Below are 19088 nucleotides of genomic sequence, written 5' to 3' on the forward strand. Positions count from 1 at the left end.
GCCACACACCCAGATGCTTCTGAACCATATTTTCCCATTGAACTATCTGGAAAGTCTATGGACTTGTTGGTCCAGAATCAAGTAAGACTTTGGGCAGAACGTGGAGATTGCCTTACAGTTTCTACCTATTGGGAGAATATTTTTCAGTTCAAGGTTCCTGAATGATTTGAGTTCCTCCAAATCTGATCTCCCATAAGTTCCTCTCTAGCTCTTCCAGAGCAACAATTCAGAGGCCAGCGGAGAGAAAACAGAGGAACAGTTAGGCCAAACAAGAAGACACAGTGTGGAAACATTTGCCTCATGTAAACACAGCCTGTGTTGCATGTGAAATACAAATGAACCAGAAAGAAGGTATCAATCACACAAGGTGTTAATAGCAACTCTTATATAAAAATTCACACTTGCCATCATTGAATGCACCAGCTGGTGCTTGCAGAGAGGGAACACAGTGGATTCTTACTGTGTAATTCAAGTTATAATGGGATATTAAGATACCTCATGGCACAAATCATGACAGGCAGACATCTTGACCTGGCAAAGCTTTCCTTTTTGCTCTATTAGGGACCTTCTGCAGAGAACCATTAAAATGTCCTTTTAGAATCTGCTGAGACCTGTTTCCCTCAAGACAAGTGAAGAGCAGGTACCTCATGGATCGCTCGCTGAGCTGCAGAAAGCTACTTGTGTCGTCTGCGTTGTCCTCCTCGTTGGCGAGCTGGGACCAGCTGCCTGTGCTCTCCTCACAGCTGCTGGGAGAGCTGGGGAACTCCTCGGGGCCTCTGGCTTCAGTGGACACTTCAGGCTCCGGTACACCTCCGGCATCAAGGCGACCACTGTGGACGGCGAGATGTTATTACCAAGAGGGGAGGCACAAAATAGAACTTGTCACAGGGACCACACTGGCTGCTCTGTTGAGTCCGGGTCTTCGCCATAGTGAACCAGATATCATTGGACCTAGAAGGACTCTTTCTTTTAAGGTGAATCCTTCTGCTGGTGCCCTAGATCCCATCTTGCCCTCTCAGAATGACCCTCCATCAGCTGTCCCCCTCCTCAATTCATCTCCTTCCACCCACTCTGTCCATGCATTTGGAAAACAGGTTGAAATCAGTCTGTGTAAGAATTACTAGGGGGTGGTGGTATTTACAATGGAGATACCTGAACCATCCCCACGGGAGATTATAATTATAATTCAGTCATTCTGGAGGAAGGCCCAGAAATCTGCATTTTAAACAACCACCTCAGGCAAATTCTAATACAAGTGGTATGTGTACAATGTGCTTGGAGGAAAATACTCACTCCAGTTCTGTTGCTTTACCAAGTCATTTTTCCTATAAATCTCACTAAATATATTTTCTACTTGTTGCCTCGTGTTTTCACCATTCCCTGTGAAAATCCTGATTTATATCAACACCATTTTTTTTGGATTAGCACTTTTTAGAGCAGCACTGGAGCACTTGTTCTGGCAGATCTTTCTTCTGGAAGCCTCTCCTCTCAGGCCTTCTGTGAATTTCTACCTCTGTGGCAGCTCCTTCCCTGGAACCTGGTTCTCTGTTTCTCTCTGTCGCTCTCCCCAGCTCTGATGGCCTGGCTGCCCTCCACAGTCTGACCCTAAACAGTCTCACCTACTCACCTGACTATGAAAACAGCTTCCAAATCTGAACTTCAGCCAGGATCTTTTTTTCTGGCTTCAGGGGTCCTATTTCACTTGTTCTGAACATCTCCAATCTGTCCCATTAACATCTCAAAATCAGTATATCTAAAATGAAACCTAATTGTCCTCCCACCTCCTTCCACTGACTTTCCCCATTGACTTTCCTGAGGTATCTAGGCTTAAAATCTTGCAGTGGTTTCTCCCTCTTGCCCTTTGCATTCAATCAGTTGTTATCTTCTTTCCATGCCATCTCTAAAGTATCTTTCCCATACTTGCTTACCCCTGTCCCTGCACTCACTGAAATTATCCTAATTTAGGTCCTTCTAAATTCCTAGAATTTTAGATTTGGAAGGAAACTCATAGATTTTCTGTAGGTAAGGATGTAGAAGCTTACAGATGTTGAATGACTTACCCAAGATTGCAAGAATAGTTGGTATCATACCTTTGACCTTAAGTTTGAATGTTCCACTATGAATTCGTGCCTGGACTATTATTGTTTCAGCCTCCCAGAGCTGTGCCCCAACGTCTTCACTTTCAACACCTTCTTTGCACTGCAGCCAGATTAATGTTCCTAAAGCATATCTTTGATTGCTGTTGTCAAAAACCATCAGGTACCCCCTGAATCTAAACTCTGTCATTCATGGCCTTCTCCCATGGCTGAAAGCTTCATCTCCCTCTACCCCACTCACTACTTTAGCAAATAAAGTGATCCATTGCTCTTCAAGTGGGCCAGGGGTGTGTTGCCACTCAGCCTCTGCCCTTGCAGTTTCCTCTGACCAAATGCTGGTGATCAGGGTGCTTCAAGCCCTGTCCCTGGAGTCAAACTGCTATGGACTCCAGTTCAGCCCCCTGCCATCTGTCAGACCTGAATAAGTTAATAAACCTCTCTAGGCTGGGCGAAGTAATAACACCCACCTCAAAAGTGCTTTCTGAAGAAATAAATTTGAAAATAAAATTCCTCTAATGCATTTAGTTTAGTGCCTGACATACAAGTACCCAGTAAGTGTTATTATTCTCTATTAGTAACTTATAGATATCATTAAGAATCATAAGTCTGATAATGCCCTTTTTGGATCTTTGCTTACCAATCTTCAGGGCCCATCCGAAATGCTCCCTTCTCCCTGAAACCTTCTTTAATCCCCATCTCTCTCTTGAATGGTCATAGCAATTTATCTGTTTCTCTCTTTTTTTTTTTTTTTGGCAGCACTTAATGCTTCCTACTTTGCACAATAGTTATCTGTGTGTATATCTTACAATATTAAGAATTTTTAATACTTTCTTATATCTTAATAACAGGGCTGTGGACACATGACCTACTCCTTAGATGGATATGCTGTTGTTAAAAGTGCCTAGTTTCATAATTGGGCCCCATGTCTCAATTTAGAGGGCTCTACCTGTTAGTGTGAAACTGTGGGCAGTCTGGGATGTTACACTATTTGCAAGCTAACAGCATTCTGAATAACTTCAGGAGTGGCAGCGTCTAGCTTGTTCTGCTGCTAACACTTAGCAACAGCAGGTCCTAAATAAACTTGAATTTTCATTTGTTTGCCTGCCACAGGGCTCATTTATATTCATATTATTTATATTTATTTATAAAAACATACAAATACACTACCAGAAACACAAGAGTGCTTGATTAAGGATCAGACTGTTTATTTACTCCCAGAGCAATCTGAGTCAGTTTCTGATGCCTCAAACACTGGGTGTTCAGACAGTTTTGCACTGAGGAGGGGGTTCCAAATTATGAAGCCTGGAGCTCATGCAGGAGCTGCTGGCGTATCTGTCCCCCTCTTCTGTGGGGGTGGGGGTGGAGGTGCAGTGTGGGCGGGTGGCGAGACCTTTGTTATGGTTTATAAACAAATGTGAATCCTCTCCTCTTTGCAGAGATGAGAAAGGATTCTACCTCACTACCCTGGAATGTAAACAAATGGCTCCTGGGATACAAACCTCTATACCTCTCCAAAGTTTCTATCTTTGGGTTAGTATTCAATCATCATTTTGCTCAGGTGCCAGTGCTCTCTGCTCAGAAAACCCTGATGGCACAGAAATGTGAAAATATTCATGAAATATCAACACTAGTCCAATAGTATAGCAGAGAATGATGTTAATGACTGAAAATGAGAAGCCAAAGCATATTTCAGTTGCCAATGAAAAATGCAGTGAAACTTGGTGTAGTGGATACTGGAAGGCTCTTCTCCAGGCCATTGCACACTCGCTGCTGAGAATCTGACTGCTGACTATTCACACTGGGAATTATTCTCGGACAGGGAATTGCCACGCCAAGGCATACCCTTTCTGGCAGGTGTCCCAGTGACCAGCTGATACAGATATACCAAAAGCCCACCTCCTTGCCTCAGTTTACACCAAACCTGGCAGACCTTTCCAGCTTCAGAGTTTCCTGTAGGGTGGGCTGAGGCTTCAGCTGCAACCGCATTTGAGGTTAGCTTCTTCAGCCCAACTCTGCCTTCCCACTTTCTTATGTGTATCATTGTACCCCTGGAGAACACCCCTAAGGAAGGATCTGCCAAACTCTGCCTCTCAGGATCTGTTCCCAGGCAATCCAGTGTAAGACACTTGGTCTCTACCACTCAAAATACTATCTTCGCTGAAGAAAAGTCTATGTAATTTTCCTCTTAAGTAATCTTAAAATGGTATCCCTTCTCCGAGAAATGGGTATACTTAATTGCTTTTAGTGCGTTCTGGTCTAAGATTTCAAATGCATAACTTTTGGGAGTGTGGCTAAAAGTCTCTTTTTGGATGTGTGAACTTACTGACCTTATAAGGAATATTACAAAAGGCTTCCCATCCACCTTTGTCTCTTGGCCCTAAGTTCCTTCTCATAGCATTCTGGATAGGTATGGTATCGAGGTGTGGTTGTTTATAGCATTCTCTGCTGCTAACACATGGTGAAAGCAGATCCTTAATATGCTTGATTTTACTTTCTAAAATGTGGTTTTTCCAAATTAAGCAGGAAGGAAGGGAGAGAGCAGATGCAGCCAAAGAGACAGTATTTAGTTAAATTCAGATGACAGAAAAGTTCATTGGTGGAAAATGGAAACATTACACAGATTTCCTATAAAGAATAAATGGATAAATTGCTGGGCACAAGGGAAAGGGCTCCAAAACCATTTGTTTGCCTGGTTAAAAAATAATTTCCTGGACTGATTCTTTCCTAAATTATGACCTTTGTTATCAGAAAAATTCATTCCAGGATTTATACTTATTTATTTATTTACTTTTTTTTTTTTTTTAACTAAAGAAGTTAAATAGTGATTTGTCATTAGACTTCTAGGTTAAAAAATGAGTCTGTGAGTAAATTTTATTTTATCTCAATTTCACACTCTATTCACAGTATACCTCATGTTCCATGTCATATCACAAGGTATTCAGAATGAAAAATGATTATCCAAATTATGAGTTTTCATCTTCTTTGGACAGAAATTTATAGCTTTGCTCATTTTTTAATGAATAATGCAAAGATGTTTTGTGCCAATGTATGCAGATAGATTTTTTTCCTCTTCACATACAGAGCTTTAGAGGACCATATGTCATATCAAATTTAACTGAAAAACCTCTCAGCTAGCAAGGACCTCAGAAATCATCTGGCCCAGTTCTCTCCAAACTTCATTTCTTAGCAAATCACTTTCATGATTTCTGCCATATCCACATTCCGCCTGTATTATTATTTTCTGAAATATTCTTTTAATCAGTTTACTCTATATAGCCTAAATAAATTTATTTTACAAAGAAATTTTAAGTCATTACTGGAAATGGAAAACAGAAAGTACTTGCCAGAAATATAAATTAACAAAAAAATAAATATATAAATACAGTAAAAGGCCACTGTGATGGGTAATTTTATGTGTATCCTTGGCTGGGTTATTGAGGTGTTCAGTTGTTTGGTCCAATACTGTCCTAGTTCTTACTATGGTTGCATTTTGTAGATGGGCTTAGCATCTTCCATCAGTTGACCTTAAATGAAGGACCTCATTCAATCAGTTGGAGGTCTTAATAGCAAGAACTTAGGGTTACAGAGGTCAGAAGAATTTGTGTCTCAAGATTTCCACATTGATTCTTGCTGGAATTTCTAGTTTGCTGGTCTCCCCTGGGGGATTCAGACTCAGGATTTCCAGATCACCTTTACCAGAGTTTCTTGCCCTTGGCCTGCCTAGGACATCAGACTTGCCAGCCATAGTTGTCTGAGCTAATTTCTTACATTTCTTTTATTCTGTCAGTTCTGTTTCTTTGGAAAACTCTGGGACCCTGACTGTTACACCCTCTTCTCAATGTGTCATGCAGTTGTTTAGCTACCACAAAAAGTTCATTGAAGAGGGAGAGTGTGAAAATTAACAATATTCATTTTAGACATTTTAAGTTTAAATGCATAAACATGCATGTATTCATCAATCTTTAGACTATAAAAGCTTTTGGTTTCACTGATTCTCTCTGTCTCTTCCATTTGCATTATCATTGTTTCCTGCTCTTACATTTATTCTTTCCCTCCTTATATTACTTTAGGTTTAATTTGATCACCCCTTTCTAGTTTCTTCAGGCAAAATTTAGGTCATTAATTAAGACCAGTCTTCTTTTAAAAATAGAAACATTTAAAGGTATAAATTTCTAAGTATGACTTTAGCTGCATCCCACAAATTTTGATACATTGTGTTTTAATTTTCATCCAATTCAAAATATGTTCTAATTTCTCTGTGGCTTATTTTTTGACCAATGTTAATTTCCAAATATTTTGGAGATTGCCCAGATATATTGTTGTTATTGATTTTTAGTTTAGTTCCTTTGTGATCAGAGAATATACTCTATATGATTTTAATTCTTTTAAATTTATTAAGATGTTTTATGGCTCAAGTATAGTCCATGCTGGTAAATGTTTCAAATGTACTTAAAATCATGTTCTGCTGCATTTGGATGGATTGTTCTGTAAAAGTCACTTAGGTCAAGTTGATTGGTAATGTTATTCAAGTCATGTATATCCTTTCTGACTTTCTACTACTCTATCAGCTACGACAAGAAGGGTGTGAAATTTTGGACTATAATTGTGGATTTGTCTGTTTATCCTCCCAGCTTTGTCGGTTTTTGCTTCATGTAGTTTGAAGCTGTAATTAGGTGCACACTTATTTAGAATTATGATGTCTTCTGGATGATTTGGGCTCTTTATCGTTAAAATGTCTCTCTCTACCTTAGCAATGTTCCTCAAACTGAAGTCTGATATTAACATAGTCACTCAGGCTTTCTTATATTTCCTTTCCATTATTTTACTTAATCTACACACATCTTTATATTTGATATGTATTTCTTATAGTAGGCTTTTGCTTTTTTATTCAGTCTGATAATCTTAGCCATTTAATTGGAGTGTTTAGACCATTAAAAATGTAATTATCAGTATAGCTGGATTTAAATATATCATCTTGAGAACTGTTTTCTATTTGCCTCATCTGTTCTTTTTTTCCCCCCTACTTTTCCTGTTTCTCTCTAGAGTAACTGAACAATTTTCACCATTCTATTTTATCTCCATTATTGGCTTATTAGCTATTGCTCTATATCTTTTTTGTAGTTACTTCAGGATTTATGATCTTCACCTTCAATTTATTACAGTCTACCTTCAAATTACATCATACAAATTCATTATAATGGAAGAGCCTATGACAATATACTCCCATCTCCCCCCATCCCCCTGCTGCCATCCTTTGTGCTATAGTTTTCCTATATTTTAGTTATATGTATGTCATAAAACATTTTTTCTTTTAAACAATTATCTTTTAAAGAAATTTTTAAAATGAGAAAAAGTTTTTTTATATTTATCTACATATTTATTGTTTGTGGCATTTCTTATTCTTTGTGTAGATCCAAGTTTCCATTAGTAGTATTTTCCTTCAACCTAAGAACTTCCATTGACATTTCTTGTAGTGGAGGTTTCCTGTGGCATATTTTCTCAAATTTTGTTTGTCTAAAACTGCTACTATTTAACCTTTATTTTGAAGGATGTTTTTGATGGATAGAGAATACTATGTTGACAGTTTTTTCTCCTTCCTTCAGCACTGATAATATGTCTTTCTTTGTCTTTTGGCTTACATTGTTTTTGATGAGAAATCTGCTGCAATGCTTATCTTTGTTCTTCAATATGTAATGTTTCTTTTTCTCTGGATTTTTTTTTTTAAGATTCTTTATCATTAGCTTTTAATAATATGATTATGATGTGCCTTGATTTTTTTTTTTTTTTTTTTTGGTTACCCTATTTAGGATCCATTGAACTTCTTGATTTATGAGTTTATAATTTTCAAAACATTTTATATTTACATACACCTTTAAATATTTGAGCATGTTTATTAGAGCTGTTTAAAGTCCTTTTTCTACTAATTTCATCATCTCCGTCATTTCTGGGTACACATCTGTTGACTGATTATCCTTCTGGTTATGGGTCATATTTTTTTTGCTTCTTTGCACATGTAACAATTTTTATTGGATATTATCTTGTGAATTTATGTTGTCCAGTGCTGATTTTATTGTCTTTCTTTAAGTAACGTTGAAATTTTTATGGTGTTTAATTACTTTCATTTCAGTTTGATCTTTTCAGTGTTTGTTTATATGTTTTTTAGGAACAATTTAGATTAGCCTATATTTTGGGAGTATTTTAGCCCTAATTCTAAGGTGTGATCTTTGTGGAGTCTCTACCAAATGCTGGATGCATTTAACATGGATTCTCCACTCTGGCTGGTTGGAACTAAATTCTCCCATCCCTGTGTGATCTTGTGGAGTCGTTCAGCTTACAACTCCCTAACTGCATGGAGTTTCATCTATGCATTCATGGCCTGGTGTTCCGCAACAGACTTAAGGGGATCACTCTGCAAATTTCTAGAGCTCCTTTCTGCATAGTTTCCTGGAATCTCTGTCTCTTTATTTCAGAGAGCCCACCAATTTCTGCTTACTTTGTCCTCCATGCACTGTTGCCTGAAAACGGAATCCAGGCAGAAAGTAAGGGCAATTCTAAGGCTCAATTTGTTTGTTTCCCTTGTCTCAATGTTCTCCTTATTGCAGAATGTCTAAAAACAGTGGTTTCATATATTTGTTTGGATTAAGGTTGTTTACCAAGGAATGGCAAGTTTGGGTTCAGTTATTCCATCGTGGCTGAAAGCAGAAGTCTCCACCTTTATCTTTTACTAAAGTTCTCTTTTCAGGTATTCCATAGAGGTTTTAATTTTAATAATTCTATTTTTTAAAAATAGTTTTAAATTTCAATCATTATACTCTTCACCTTTTATAATTTTTGAGTTGATGATTTCTAAATCTTCCTCATCCTATTTTTATTGTAATTTGTTGCTCATGTTTTAAATACCTCATTTTCTTTCAATATCTAAAATATACTTATTTTACATTCTGTATATGATAATTCCAACATCTGAAATCCTTGGTAGGACTAATTCTGCTATCAGATGTTTTGCTGTCTTGTTTTCAGTGCCTTATTTCCTCGTGTGTCTTGTAATTTGAGGTTCTGAGCTCATATTTGATGGGGCTTTATTTGTGGGAATCCTTTAAGACTGTGTCTTAAGTCTCCAGAGAAGATTTGTTCTGGACTCTGCCAAGCTCTCCAAGTTCTGTTAACCTGAGATTGTTTAAATGTAACTTACCAGCTTGGGGTTTCATGGACTAGAGAGATAATGCAACTTAGAACCCCAAACATACATTTGGGCAAGCTGTGGTTATAAATTCTTGGGGGGTGTTTTGCCTCTTCTCCCCAGAGCCTTAACGCTGTAAGGTACATCTTCTTATCATCTCCCTCTTCTGGTGGGCAAACTCTTTTCCCCTAGCTCACGCTTTTACTGAGGATGTCACCTTTGAGGATATAGAGATCAGTCTCAATTCCACATCTTCACCATTCATGGACTCATAGCCTCATTTCCTGGTTTCCACTGGCCTCTAAAAAATAAGCTTGTAGGTTACCACCAATCAGTCACTTAACTTACCACTTTTATTTCCAGCTCCTTTAATTTTTGGCCTATGATTTATTATTATTATTATTGTTAGTAGTAGCAGTAGCAGTTCCCATGTTTAAAAGGATATTTTATTATATTTAATCTAGGATTTCTAGGTGATTCATAGTGTGGAAAAAAATTTCAGGCTAGCTAGAACCCCAGAATGCTTGAAATGCAAGGTTTTCACTGTGATTCTTCACATGGTTAGTGCCTTCACTTCTTCAGGTCTCATTTCATATACCCAGCTAAAGGAGGCACGTCCCCCAACCAGTTATTCCCTCTCCTCGCACTCTGCAATCATCTTTTTCCCAAGGAATTTTCCACATTTACTGTCTGTTTCTCCCACTCAAGTGTAAGAGCCATGGGTGAAGCCACCAACTCTCTCCACTTTCTTCTGTGTTTGCAGCCCCAAGGACAGCATGTATCACAGAATGGGCACTCAAGTATTTGTTGGATGAGTAATTCTTTCTTGAAGCAAATATAAATGAAAAAACAGATACACAAGATAAAATTATTCTAAAAAATCAGATGACATCAGCAAGTGCAACATAAATGTGTTCAGAATTCTGTTTTTATTCCTTATAGTCTCAAATTATTAAAAGGTTAGAAGAGCATTGCTCTTCAATTATCTCAGAGAAGAAGGCTGCGTTAACAATTCATTGCTGCCCGCCAATAAGATAATATTTTCCTCAGAAATCAAGATGAGGGCTACTCTAAATCATTTAAACTCTCTATAAGTGAGTGGTAAGTCAGTCATCTTGAAAAATGTGGTAGTCTAAAAGATAACAGGTATTTCTATGTGGGCATGATTTCCATGATAGATACTGAAACTGTTACTCTCAATTACCAAATAAAAAAAGGTAAGAAAAATGATGCTTATTTCAGTATGTTGAGTCCTTGTTGCATTTTTAGTAAGAATAATGAAAAGGCCCCCCATGCATATACTTAGAGAGCAGCCTAAAAGCATCTTTGGGATATGACACCTCCTCAGTCCCAAACTGAATCAAAAATGCCTATGTCAGCTGCCACCCTCTTGCGTAGAAGTGGGTAACAACTGATTCACAGGGAATAGTTTTGTATTGAGCTATTTTGACACATGAACTCCCATGAGAACAACTCTGAGCTTGGAGAATGCAATAGAAAATATGACTAATTTTCCCCTTTGCAAATCCTGGGAATTCTCTCATTTTAATAAAATTCTGAAATATATTTTTTTGAAGAGAAAACGAAAACCTCCTGGAGTAAAAGTAACCACATACTCTAATCCCAAACAACGACCACGCAGTGATGATAATGACAAAGTAAACATTTATTGAATGCTTACAATGAACTAGACACTAAGTTAGGAGCTTTATGTACATTTTTAAAGCCTTAAATATCTTCTTATGATGTAAGTACTATTATTATTCCCACCTACAGATGGATAAACTGAGGAAAAGAAAGATTAAAGAACTTGCTCAAAGTGGTATGCTTAATTTAGAAAGTTGGTGAGTAGTCTGCGTTCTATAAGAATCCTCTATTGGTTTGTGAAGACACTTAGTCCTTATGTTTTGGAAGCTCTTGAATTTCTACAGCTGATGATTCCACACCCTTTTTTTTCTCTCATTGGTGGACAACTGAATCAGAGATCCATATCACGAGGTAGGAGGGGGTGCGCTTGGGTCATTAGATGGAATACAAACCTAAGTGATTTAGTGGCTTTATACATATGTGGTCCCCAATTTTTTTTTAAACCCCCCATATTGGTACCAGTTTTAAGCATGAAGTTAGTGACATTTAACCCAAAATTGTATCATGAATTTTATTCAACTTCAGTGATAATCACTATTTGATTTGAGCTTACAACCGTGAATTGAATTGAATTAGTAGTTTATAAAAGCTCCCTAACTAGGTAACCTTCTTTGACAAAAGAGCTCAGCTGAGTTATGATCCTTGTGATAAAGCAGCTTCTAAATCAGATATCTGAAATCTATAAAGGTTTTCCATTTTTTTTCATATTTCAAGTTAAGGTAATTCTAAAGAATTGCATGTTGGCTATTTTCTTTCTTCCATCCTTTGATCACTTCTAAAAATTAGTGATTCTCCAGAATCCTTGGTGGTTCGTGAACTAAAGTGAGGCATGGTACCCCTATGAGACCTTGATAAATATTGTCTATAGCTGTAGAATTAATGATATGTAAGGACTTGTCATCTTGGTCAGCTCAGTCTGTACTTTTTAGTTGAGCTTCGTGTTCTTCAGCTTGTATGTTTTCATGTTTTGTTCCCCCCTTCTTTCCCTTGCATTCTTCCATGGTTTTATATAAGTAGAAAATTAAATTCTTAGCATCAAGTGGCTAAGAAGGAGGTACTTAAATCCAACTGGACCACCCATCAACCACACCCTGCAATGATCTCCTTTAATCATGGGGAACATCGGTTCCTGACTATGGATCACTTCTGCCTTCCTGGTGGAGGTGGGAAATTACCAGGTACATTGGAGAACTGCTGAAATCTGACCAAGGCTGTCTGTTTTCAACTTGTTGAAATGTTTAGCAATGAAGCTAAACATTTAAAAATCAGAGGCTCTTTGTAAACAATGAGTAACAGGCATGTCTCTATGAAAAAACTAACCAGGTCATTTCCCAACTTATGCTTGTTGAGACCAGTAGCTTAATTTTTTGCTGTTTAACTTTATAGACCCAAAAGTAATAATATGATACAACAGCCCTATATTCAAAAATCCTATCGTTTTCCCACAGAAAATGGAAGTTGTCAAAGGGTTTGAAACTTCTTTGAGCAGCCTGAGAGAAATAATCGCCTGGCCTCAAATTAAAAAATGCATTGTCACCTACATTAGAATACTCTTGAAAAAGCATTATTGTAACAAACAATATCACAGTGTTGCTTTACACTTAAACTTCCATGATTACACTATATATTTAAAGGGCCAGCTTAAATGGAATGTTGTATCCTTGTAAAGAGCTTCAGAATAGCCAAAAAAAAAAACAAAAAAAAAAAAAACAAAAAAAAAAAACTTGAAAGGAGCAGCCTGAGAGAAAAACGATGCCAAAATATTTAATGTCAGACACTAAAATTAAAATTTATTTAAATTTAGCTTTTTAAAATGTGTAAGTTACCTTTTTTTAACTTGAAAATTTCCATGAATGAATTTTTAAAAGTAGCAAACTATAGGAAATTAATTTTAATCAGGACAATGATACCTTATTTCCTCTGTTATAGCGATGAACTCAATTTGTCTTGGAAAACGCTTTTCTAAAAATGTTACTTCCACCTTTTTATTTCAAGTGGATATTAAGCCAGGGAGTTCATTTATTGTCTCAGGAATTCAATTCTTGCATCAATAAGGTACCTTTATGTTTAAGATTTAGAATAAATGCAAACTCAAGTCCCATGCACCCTATTTAGTCCAACAGTTGGTTCACTCACCTGTGGTTTTCGCAGGTCACTGCTCTGTCTCCACTCCTTGCCACATCTGGGGCTTTTTCTTCATTAGAATGTTCTTCTGCTCCCTCAAGGGCTCTACTTTGGGAAAGGAAGCACTCGGGTTCTCCAACACACTCTTCTCTTTGATCTATCTCAATCTGAATTAAAGGCACTTCCCTTGAGCAAAGCAACTGGCCCGTGTGGCTTCTTGAGGTAGCCTCACTGCAGGTGGGAAGCCCCTTTTCAGAATCTAAACTGTTGTGGTTTGTGTGAGGAGCAGCTTTGCTTGGAGACGAGGCTGGGGAATATTTGCTTTCAGTAAGAGAGCCTCTCCTCGAGTAATCAAGAGACTCGTGAACAGACAGAGTTGGTCCACTTTCCCTTCTGCTCGCAGGTAATCTGTTTGCACACCTCTCCACTTGCAAGGTGGGCTCAGCATCAGCTGGCTCAGCATCATCCATTATAATTTTGTTCTGGCGCATGAGGGCCTCGATTGAGTTTGCCCAGGTTTCGTGGATTAACATGTTTGTGATCTGGTCAGTCCCACCCCTCCAATACAGGCAGGAGTCAGATTTGCAGAGCCCTGAAGAAGAAGCACTATTGACCGGCTGGACGCTTAGGAAATCTTGCCGGCTGCTCTGAGCAAAGCCATCTAAGGAGTTGGCTTTGACAGGTGCATTCACGGTTAACCTGGCACACAGGGACCTGCTGTCTGGCATGGACGACTGTCTGTAGCAGAACGGGGATCGCAAAGAAGGAGACAGTAAGCCAGCAGTCCAATCCTGGCTGTGGCTTCTGCATGAGGGGCTGTCTTTGCTTTCTCTTTCCATGTCCCTCAGCATGTACCTGTAGAACTCCTCGGTTATACTCTCTGTGCTGGACTGCTTAGAGGGACAGCTTGGCCTCACACTGAGGTGGTCATTTTTCTGGCAAGCCTGTTGCATGGCTGAGGTCAAAATGCTGCTGGCATTCTTGCCTGCGTAATAATCCAGCAGCAACTCAAATCCTCTCCCTTCATTTTCCATCTGGTTCACCATGAACCTGGAAAACTCATCGGTGATGCTCTCACAGCTCGACTGTTTGGAGACAGAGCTGGCCCTACTAACTGACGGGCTTAAAGTGCTCATTAAACCCAGGCTATTTACATACACCCTGGCTTCTGAGTCCTCTTCTGGAATGCTTTCACAGCTGGAAGTCTTCAGCCGATTCCACCTGTCACTGAGTAATCGGTTCCGAGGATAGCTCTGGGCTTGCCAGATGCCATCCACCGTGGAGAATTCCGTCAAGTTCATTATCTTGGCTGCCACTTCGTTTGCAAAACTATTGACAGAATCTGGGATGTCCTCCAGGTTCATAGATTCGTCCACAACTCGGTTCATCAGTTTCTCTTTCAGCTCAGGGTGCTCGTCCGTTTTTCTCTTGATCTCACTGAGCCGTGGGGGCTTGTGTTTCCTGACAGTGGTCCCACTGCCCTGGCTTTCTTTCTTTCTCTTCAAGGTTCGGCAAGATAAGTTTGGAGTAACCAGAAACTCACTCCCTCTTTTCCATGCACAAAACCACGGTTGTTTTCCATTTGAGTTGTCAAGGCAAATCGCTGCGATTTCGGTTGCCATGGAGACAACTGTCTCTGCTAATTCTTCGGCGAAGTCTGTAATGCAGTGTATGTCTGTGTGTTTGGCTTGTAGCATGCATTGAGCAGGAAGCAGCAAGTCATTTCCTGACAAAGACAGGTTAACTTGAACCTCATTGCTTAGAGGTGTGTCACAAATGTGTTTTTCTTGGGTATTTGGATTGATGCTATCCTCTACCTCCTGGGAACCACTTCTGCATTTGCTGAATGTAAGGGCCCTTTCTCCCTCTGAAGAGGCTCTGCTTTCATTCTCGCTGAGACTGGGCATCTGCTGGGAGTTTTTTGTATTCTCTCCCACAGTCTCTTTCAGGTGTGTTGCCTTAGAGGATGCTTTGGCAGTTGAGGAAGCGTGCACACTGTGGCTACATGACAATTCAGATTGCAGTATGGGGTTCTTGAAGAGACCTGGCCTCACTCCACTCTTGTTATCTTGCTTCGGATGCACGTCATCTAAAAAATCTTTAACAATGAGACTAGTGCTGCGTGGATTGCTAATTGGATGGGTGCTGGAGTATTTGGTGGCCTTTGGCCATGTTTGACTAGCAGCTTGATCAGGTAGTGGGTGGCCTGTTTCTACGTCCTTCCATCTGATGGGCTCATTAGAAAGGCCAGTAGGATATTCATGAAGCTGAATCTTCTTGAATGTGAAGTACATCACATTGAAGAGCAGTTGGTTTGCACTTTCCATTAAGATGTCCAAAGTGTCAGGAGGGTGCCTGCCATCCTTGGGGTTGATCATTTTGTTTTTCTGATGAACTTCATCTATGGAATGCTTCAGGATAACATTGGATAGGTTCTGCACCAGTTCATTCCTAAGGATATTTTCTGAGCACAGGGTCTGAGACCTTGAAGCAGTTTCCGTGATTCTCCCCTTCACTGACTCCATGAGGTCTCCCAAACTGCTATAGGTGTTCGGCTTTGTTAAAACCAATGTGGCCTCCTTGAGCAAGGCCTCTGCGAGGGCTTCATTCCCCATCTCTGTGCTCCTCCCCATCGCTAAATTCCCAAGTGGGGGGATGGCTGCAGAAGACTCAGCTGCAGACCAGAAGCCCCCTGAAGCCACAGGGCACTCTGCTCCTTCTGTTTCACCCAGGCCACAGACAGCCACAGCACTTGCTACCTGAGTCATGCCACACAAAGCAGATGGAAATGAATACTCACTGACAGAAGGTTCTTTGAGTACTTGGGGTGCTTGAGTGTGTAGTGTTTCATGTCCTCCCAGCTGGCTGTTTGATACCAGGGATTCTTGTTCTATTTTGAGTCTCTCTGTGGCTTGGGGGCTGGAAATGGTACCAATCACAGTGGCCGCACAAGCTAATGCTATTTCAAGAGCACTCTGGGGGTGTCTTCTGGAGTTCTCTCCAGGGACGATGCTTGGGGTTTCAGTGGAGGCTTCTGACTCAGGCCATGAACAGACGCCTGGCTCAGGGGCAGCATCACTGCCATCTGGACTCTGAACAATGACAATTTTGGGGAGTTCATTCCATGATTGAGGGACCACCGTGTCTTTTGTGGAACATCCACTAGGAAGCAGAGCACTTCCTACAGAGACACTGACTGAGGATTCTTGGGGTAGTGTAGGCTGAGATAATCTAATAAATGCATCTTGCAGCACAGATTCTGCTAAATTCGTGGCATAGTCGCCAGCTGTAGCTTCTGCATCTTCTATGGGAGGAAGAGATTTTCTTCCATGTTCAGGATCTCCTGGATCTAAGTTGCTGCCATGCTCAGTGATGCTATCACATGCAGAAGACATGTCTTTCTTCACCACCCTGGTGAAATAAGCATTGCCTGGAGTATAGAGTGCCTGTGATTTTTCGACTTGGCTGTTAACATTTTCTAAATAATAATTTGTGGCTGATCTGTCATTCCCCAAAGCTTCACCTTTCCACTGTGATGGCTTGGCTGAGGGATCCAGACTCTGCAAGCCTGTCTCTTCTGCCACCTTTTCTAGAGAGCCTTCTGTTTTAATCAATGGTGTTTGAAATTTGCTAATGTATTTTTCTTCCAAAGCATAAAGCAACTTTTCTTTATTGTAATTCCATCCTTCTTGGCTGGTTTCCTTTGGCTTTTTACTTTCCAAAACAGTGGCCGAGACATTTGTATTTTCATAACCTAGTGAAGAGGAAAAGAGGGCCATTGTTACTTTTTTGGGTAGCAGTTTGTCGGTCGTCTAAAATAATGGTCAATTTTTAAAAATTCCTAAAGGCATCATCCAGTTTTTCTTTTGGATATTTCTTCAAGGAAAATGAATCTGAAAAGTTATCAAATTTCATTATGGAACACCACTTGAAAATTGCTTCCATTGTGGGGTACAAATGCAAGAGTAGAATGAGGGAGGATGGTGATTGCAAGTTGAGAACTGGCCACCATTCTTCAAGGGGAAATCAAGCTACAGTTGCAGGTTAGAACTTCTCAGTGGCTACAGAGAAAGTTCGAAGGATGTTTAGAGCAGCCTCAACAGTGAGGCCTGGTTGCAGAGATTTGCTCTAGAGTTTGCATAGGGCTCATCCCAAGGACAGTGGCTACAACAGCTGGAGTGTCCCTTCCTCTTTGTTTGGGAGTGGGTAAGGGGAGCACTTTGTTCATTGAGCTCCCTTAGAATCATCAGCACCTGCTGAATAAATAAGTGCCAACCACTTTCCTGAGTTATCTCTTTCTGTCCTCAAAACAATCATTTGTTATAGATACTATCGTACTCCCAAATTAAAGAAAAGGAAACCAGAGCTCAGAAGGGTTAGATAAATAGCCCCAGGTCACACAGGCTCAAAATGGCAGAGCTGGGATTCAAATCCAGGCCAGTCTAACTCTGCTCCAAACCAATATATGGAAGTCTTAGGGAAGTTAACTTTCTTCCCAGTGATATCCTCCATTCTTGGCAGGCAGGAGGATTTCCCTTTAAAGCACAGATTTCCTGCAGCATCCCTAGGGCATCTTTGGGGAATCTTGAGCCATCCAACCATTGTATCTTTTAAGTGTATTAGTCAGCATCTTCACGCTCTCCACTTACCCTCTTTCCCTCCCTGAACTCGGTGAAGATTGTGATACATCAGCCAAACCGACAAGGTCTGAAACTTCTGAAACTTCACCCAGACTTTTTATGCAGTGACTAATGTAAGGATGTGCATTGTTTCATTGGAAGGTTCTCACCTTTCCTATATTCTTCCACCTCATTTTCTTCCTCCAAGTGCTCAGATGCAGTGAGAAAGTCGTCTTCAATTGAGGATAAGGAACAGTTTGTGTCATCCTCCAGTTTCAAGATGTTTGCTTCCAGGTGGAGCTGCCGCTCCTGAACCAGTTCCAGACCAATCAAAAATTTGTTGATTTCAAAGATGATACAGTTGGTACTGTTTGGTCTGTTCCCTCTTGCACACTGGACCAAGCAGATATCTGGCCGCCAAGGACACTAGAAGTGAGGGAGAAAAGAAGGCATTTATTAAGAGATAATAAAAGACTATTGCTTTCGACTTTTCCCTTCTACCAATCTCTCCTGTTACAATGAGAGGAGACCTTTAAAATATTTGAAATATCTTCTGGGCTTCTATTGATACGCTGCTTGAAAAAATCCAATGATATTTGAGAACACAGGGTTCCTAGGAGAAATTTTGGCGTAAGGGAAAGTAGACCAGTTGTATCACATGTTTTTGTTTTCCCTTCTTGATTAAATTGAGTCCCAGGTTCTCTGATGTCTTTTTTCTGCCTTGGTGATAATTAGTAAAACTTTTGCCAGTACTTCAGAACTGTAGTAAATGTTTTATCAACTACAGTTAGATTCTATAATTTGGATTGCTCATCTGAAGAAGCAGCCAACATGAAATTTAAATAAAAAGTTCAGCTGGAAGTGAACTACTTATCTCTGACAGACTGGCCTATGGTTCACTGAGTAGAGCAGTGAAAAAAGAGGACCAAATCTTTGGATGGTGTCTCAGATAAATCTATTAATTCTGTTCAATTCTAGGGTTAAAGACTTTGTCTCTATTCTCTACCACTCATCTTCACTGTTCATACTGTTCTTCATTAGAGTAACAGTAAATATTTTCAATTGCTTGTGCACAGATGACTAGTAAATCACAAACATGTCCAGTCCATCTCAAGTTGTTCATTTTTATAAGAAGATCAAAAATGCTGCTTTATAGCAATTTTTAAGAGAAAATTCTTTTATGTGAAAGAAGAGTTCATGTGCAGGGGTGAGCTACATAAATATATCTCAAAGTGGGATTTGAAATGTTTAGGGAAAATATTTTATGTTTCAATGTTCACCTTATAAAATGGATTCTTTAAAGTATTATGTTTTGAATGACTACCAGGTGGTAAGTCTCCTTGGCAACAAGGGACAAAACTACCAGGGATAGTAGCCAGGCCCTGACATCATGAGATTGAGAATGCCATCCTGACCAAAAGG

The 19088-nt window shown here is 39.6% G+C and overlaps 1 protein-coding gene across 1 annotated transcript in view; it reads right to left on the reverse strand.

The window, feature by feature from the left end:
- LOC119544298 (SPHK1 interactor, AKAP domain containing) overlaps positions 1 to 19088 on the reverse strand; it is a 208567-nt gene that overhangs the window by 13849 nt on the left and 175630 nt on the right. The window contains exons 6-8 of the mRNA XM_037849670.1: positions 17837 to 18092; positions 13060 to 16801; positions 645 to 830 (exon numbers count right to left, since the gene is read on the reverse strand). Of these exons, the coding sequence (XP_037705598.1) occupies positions 645 to 830; positions 13060 to 16801; positions 17837 to 18092 (4184 nt within the window). The remainder of the gene's footprint in view (positions 1 to 644; positions 831 to 13059; positions 16802 to 17836; positions 18093 to 19088) is intronic.

This window comes from Choloepus didactylus, chromosome 9 (genome assembly GCF_015220235.1).
Source record: "Choloepus didactylus isolate mChoDid1 chromosome 9, mChoDid1.pri, whole genome shotgun sequence".
Taxonomy (NCBI): domain Eukaryota; kingdom Metazoa; phylum Chordata; class Mammalia; order Pilosa; family Megalonychidae; genus Choloepus; species Choloepus didactylus.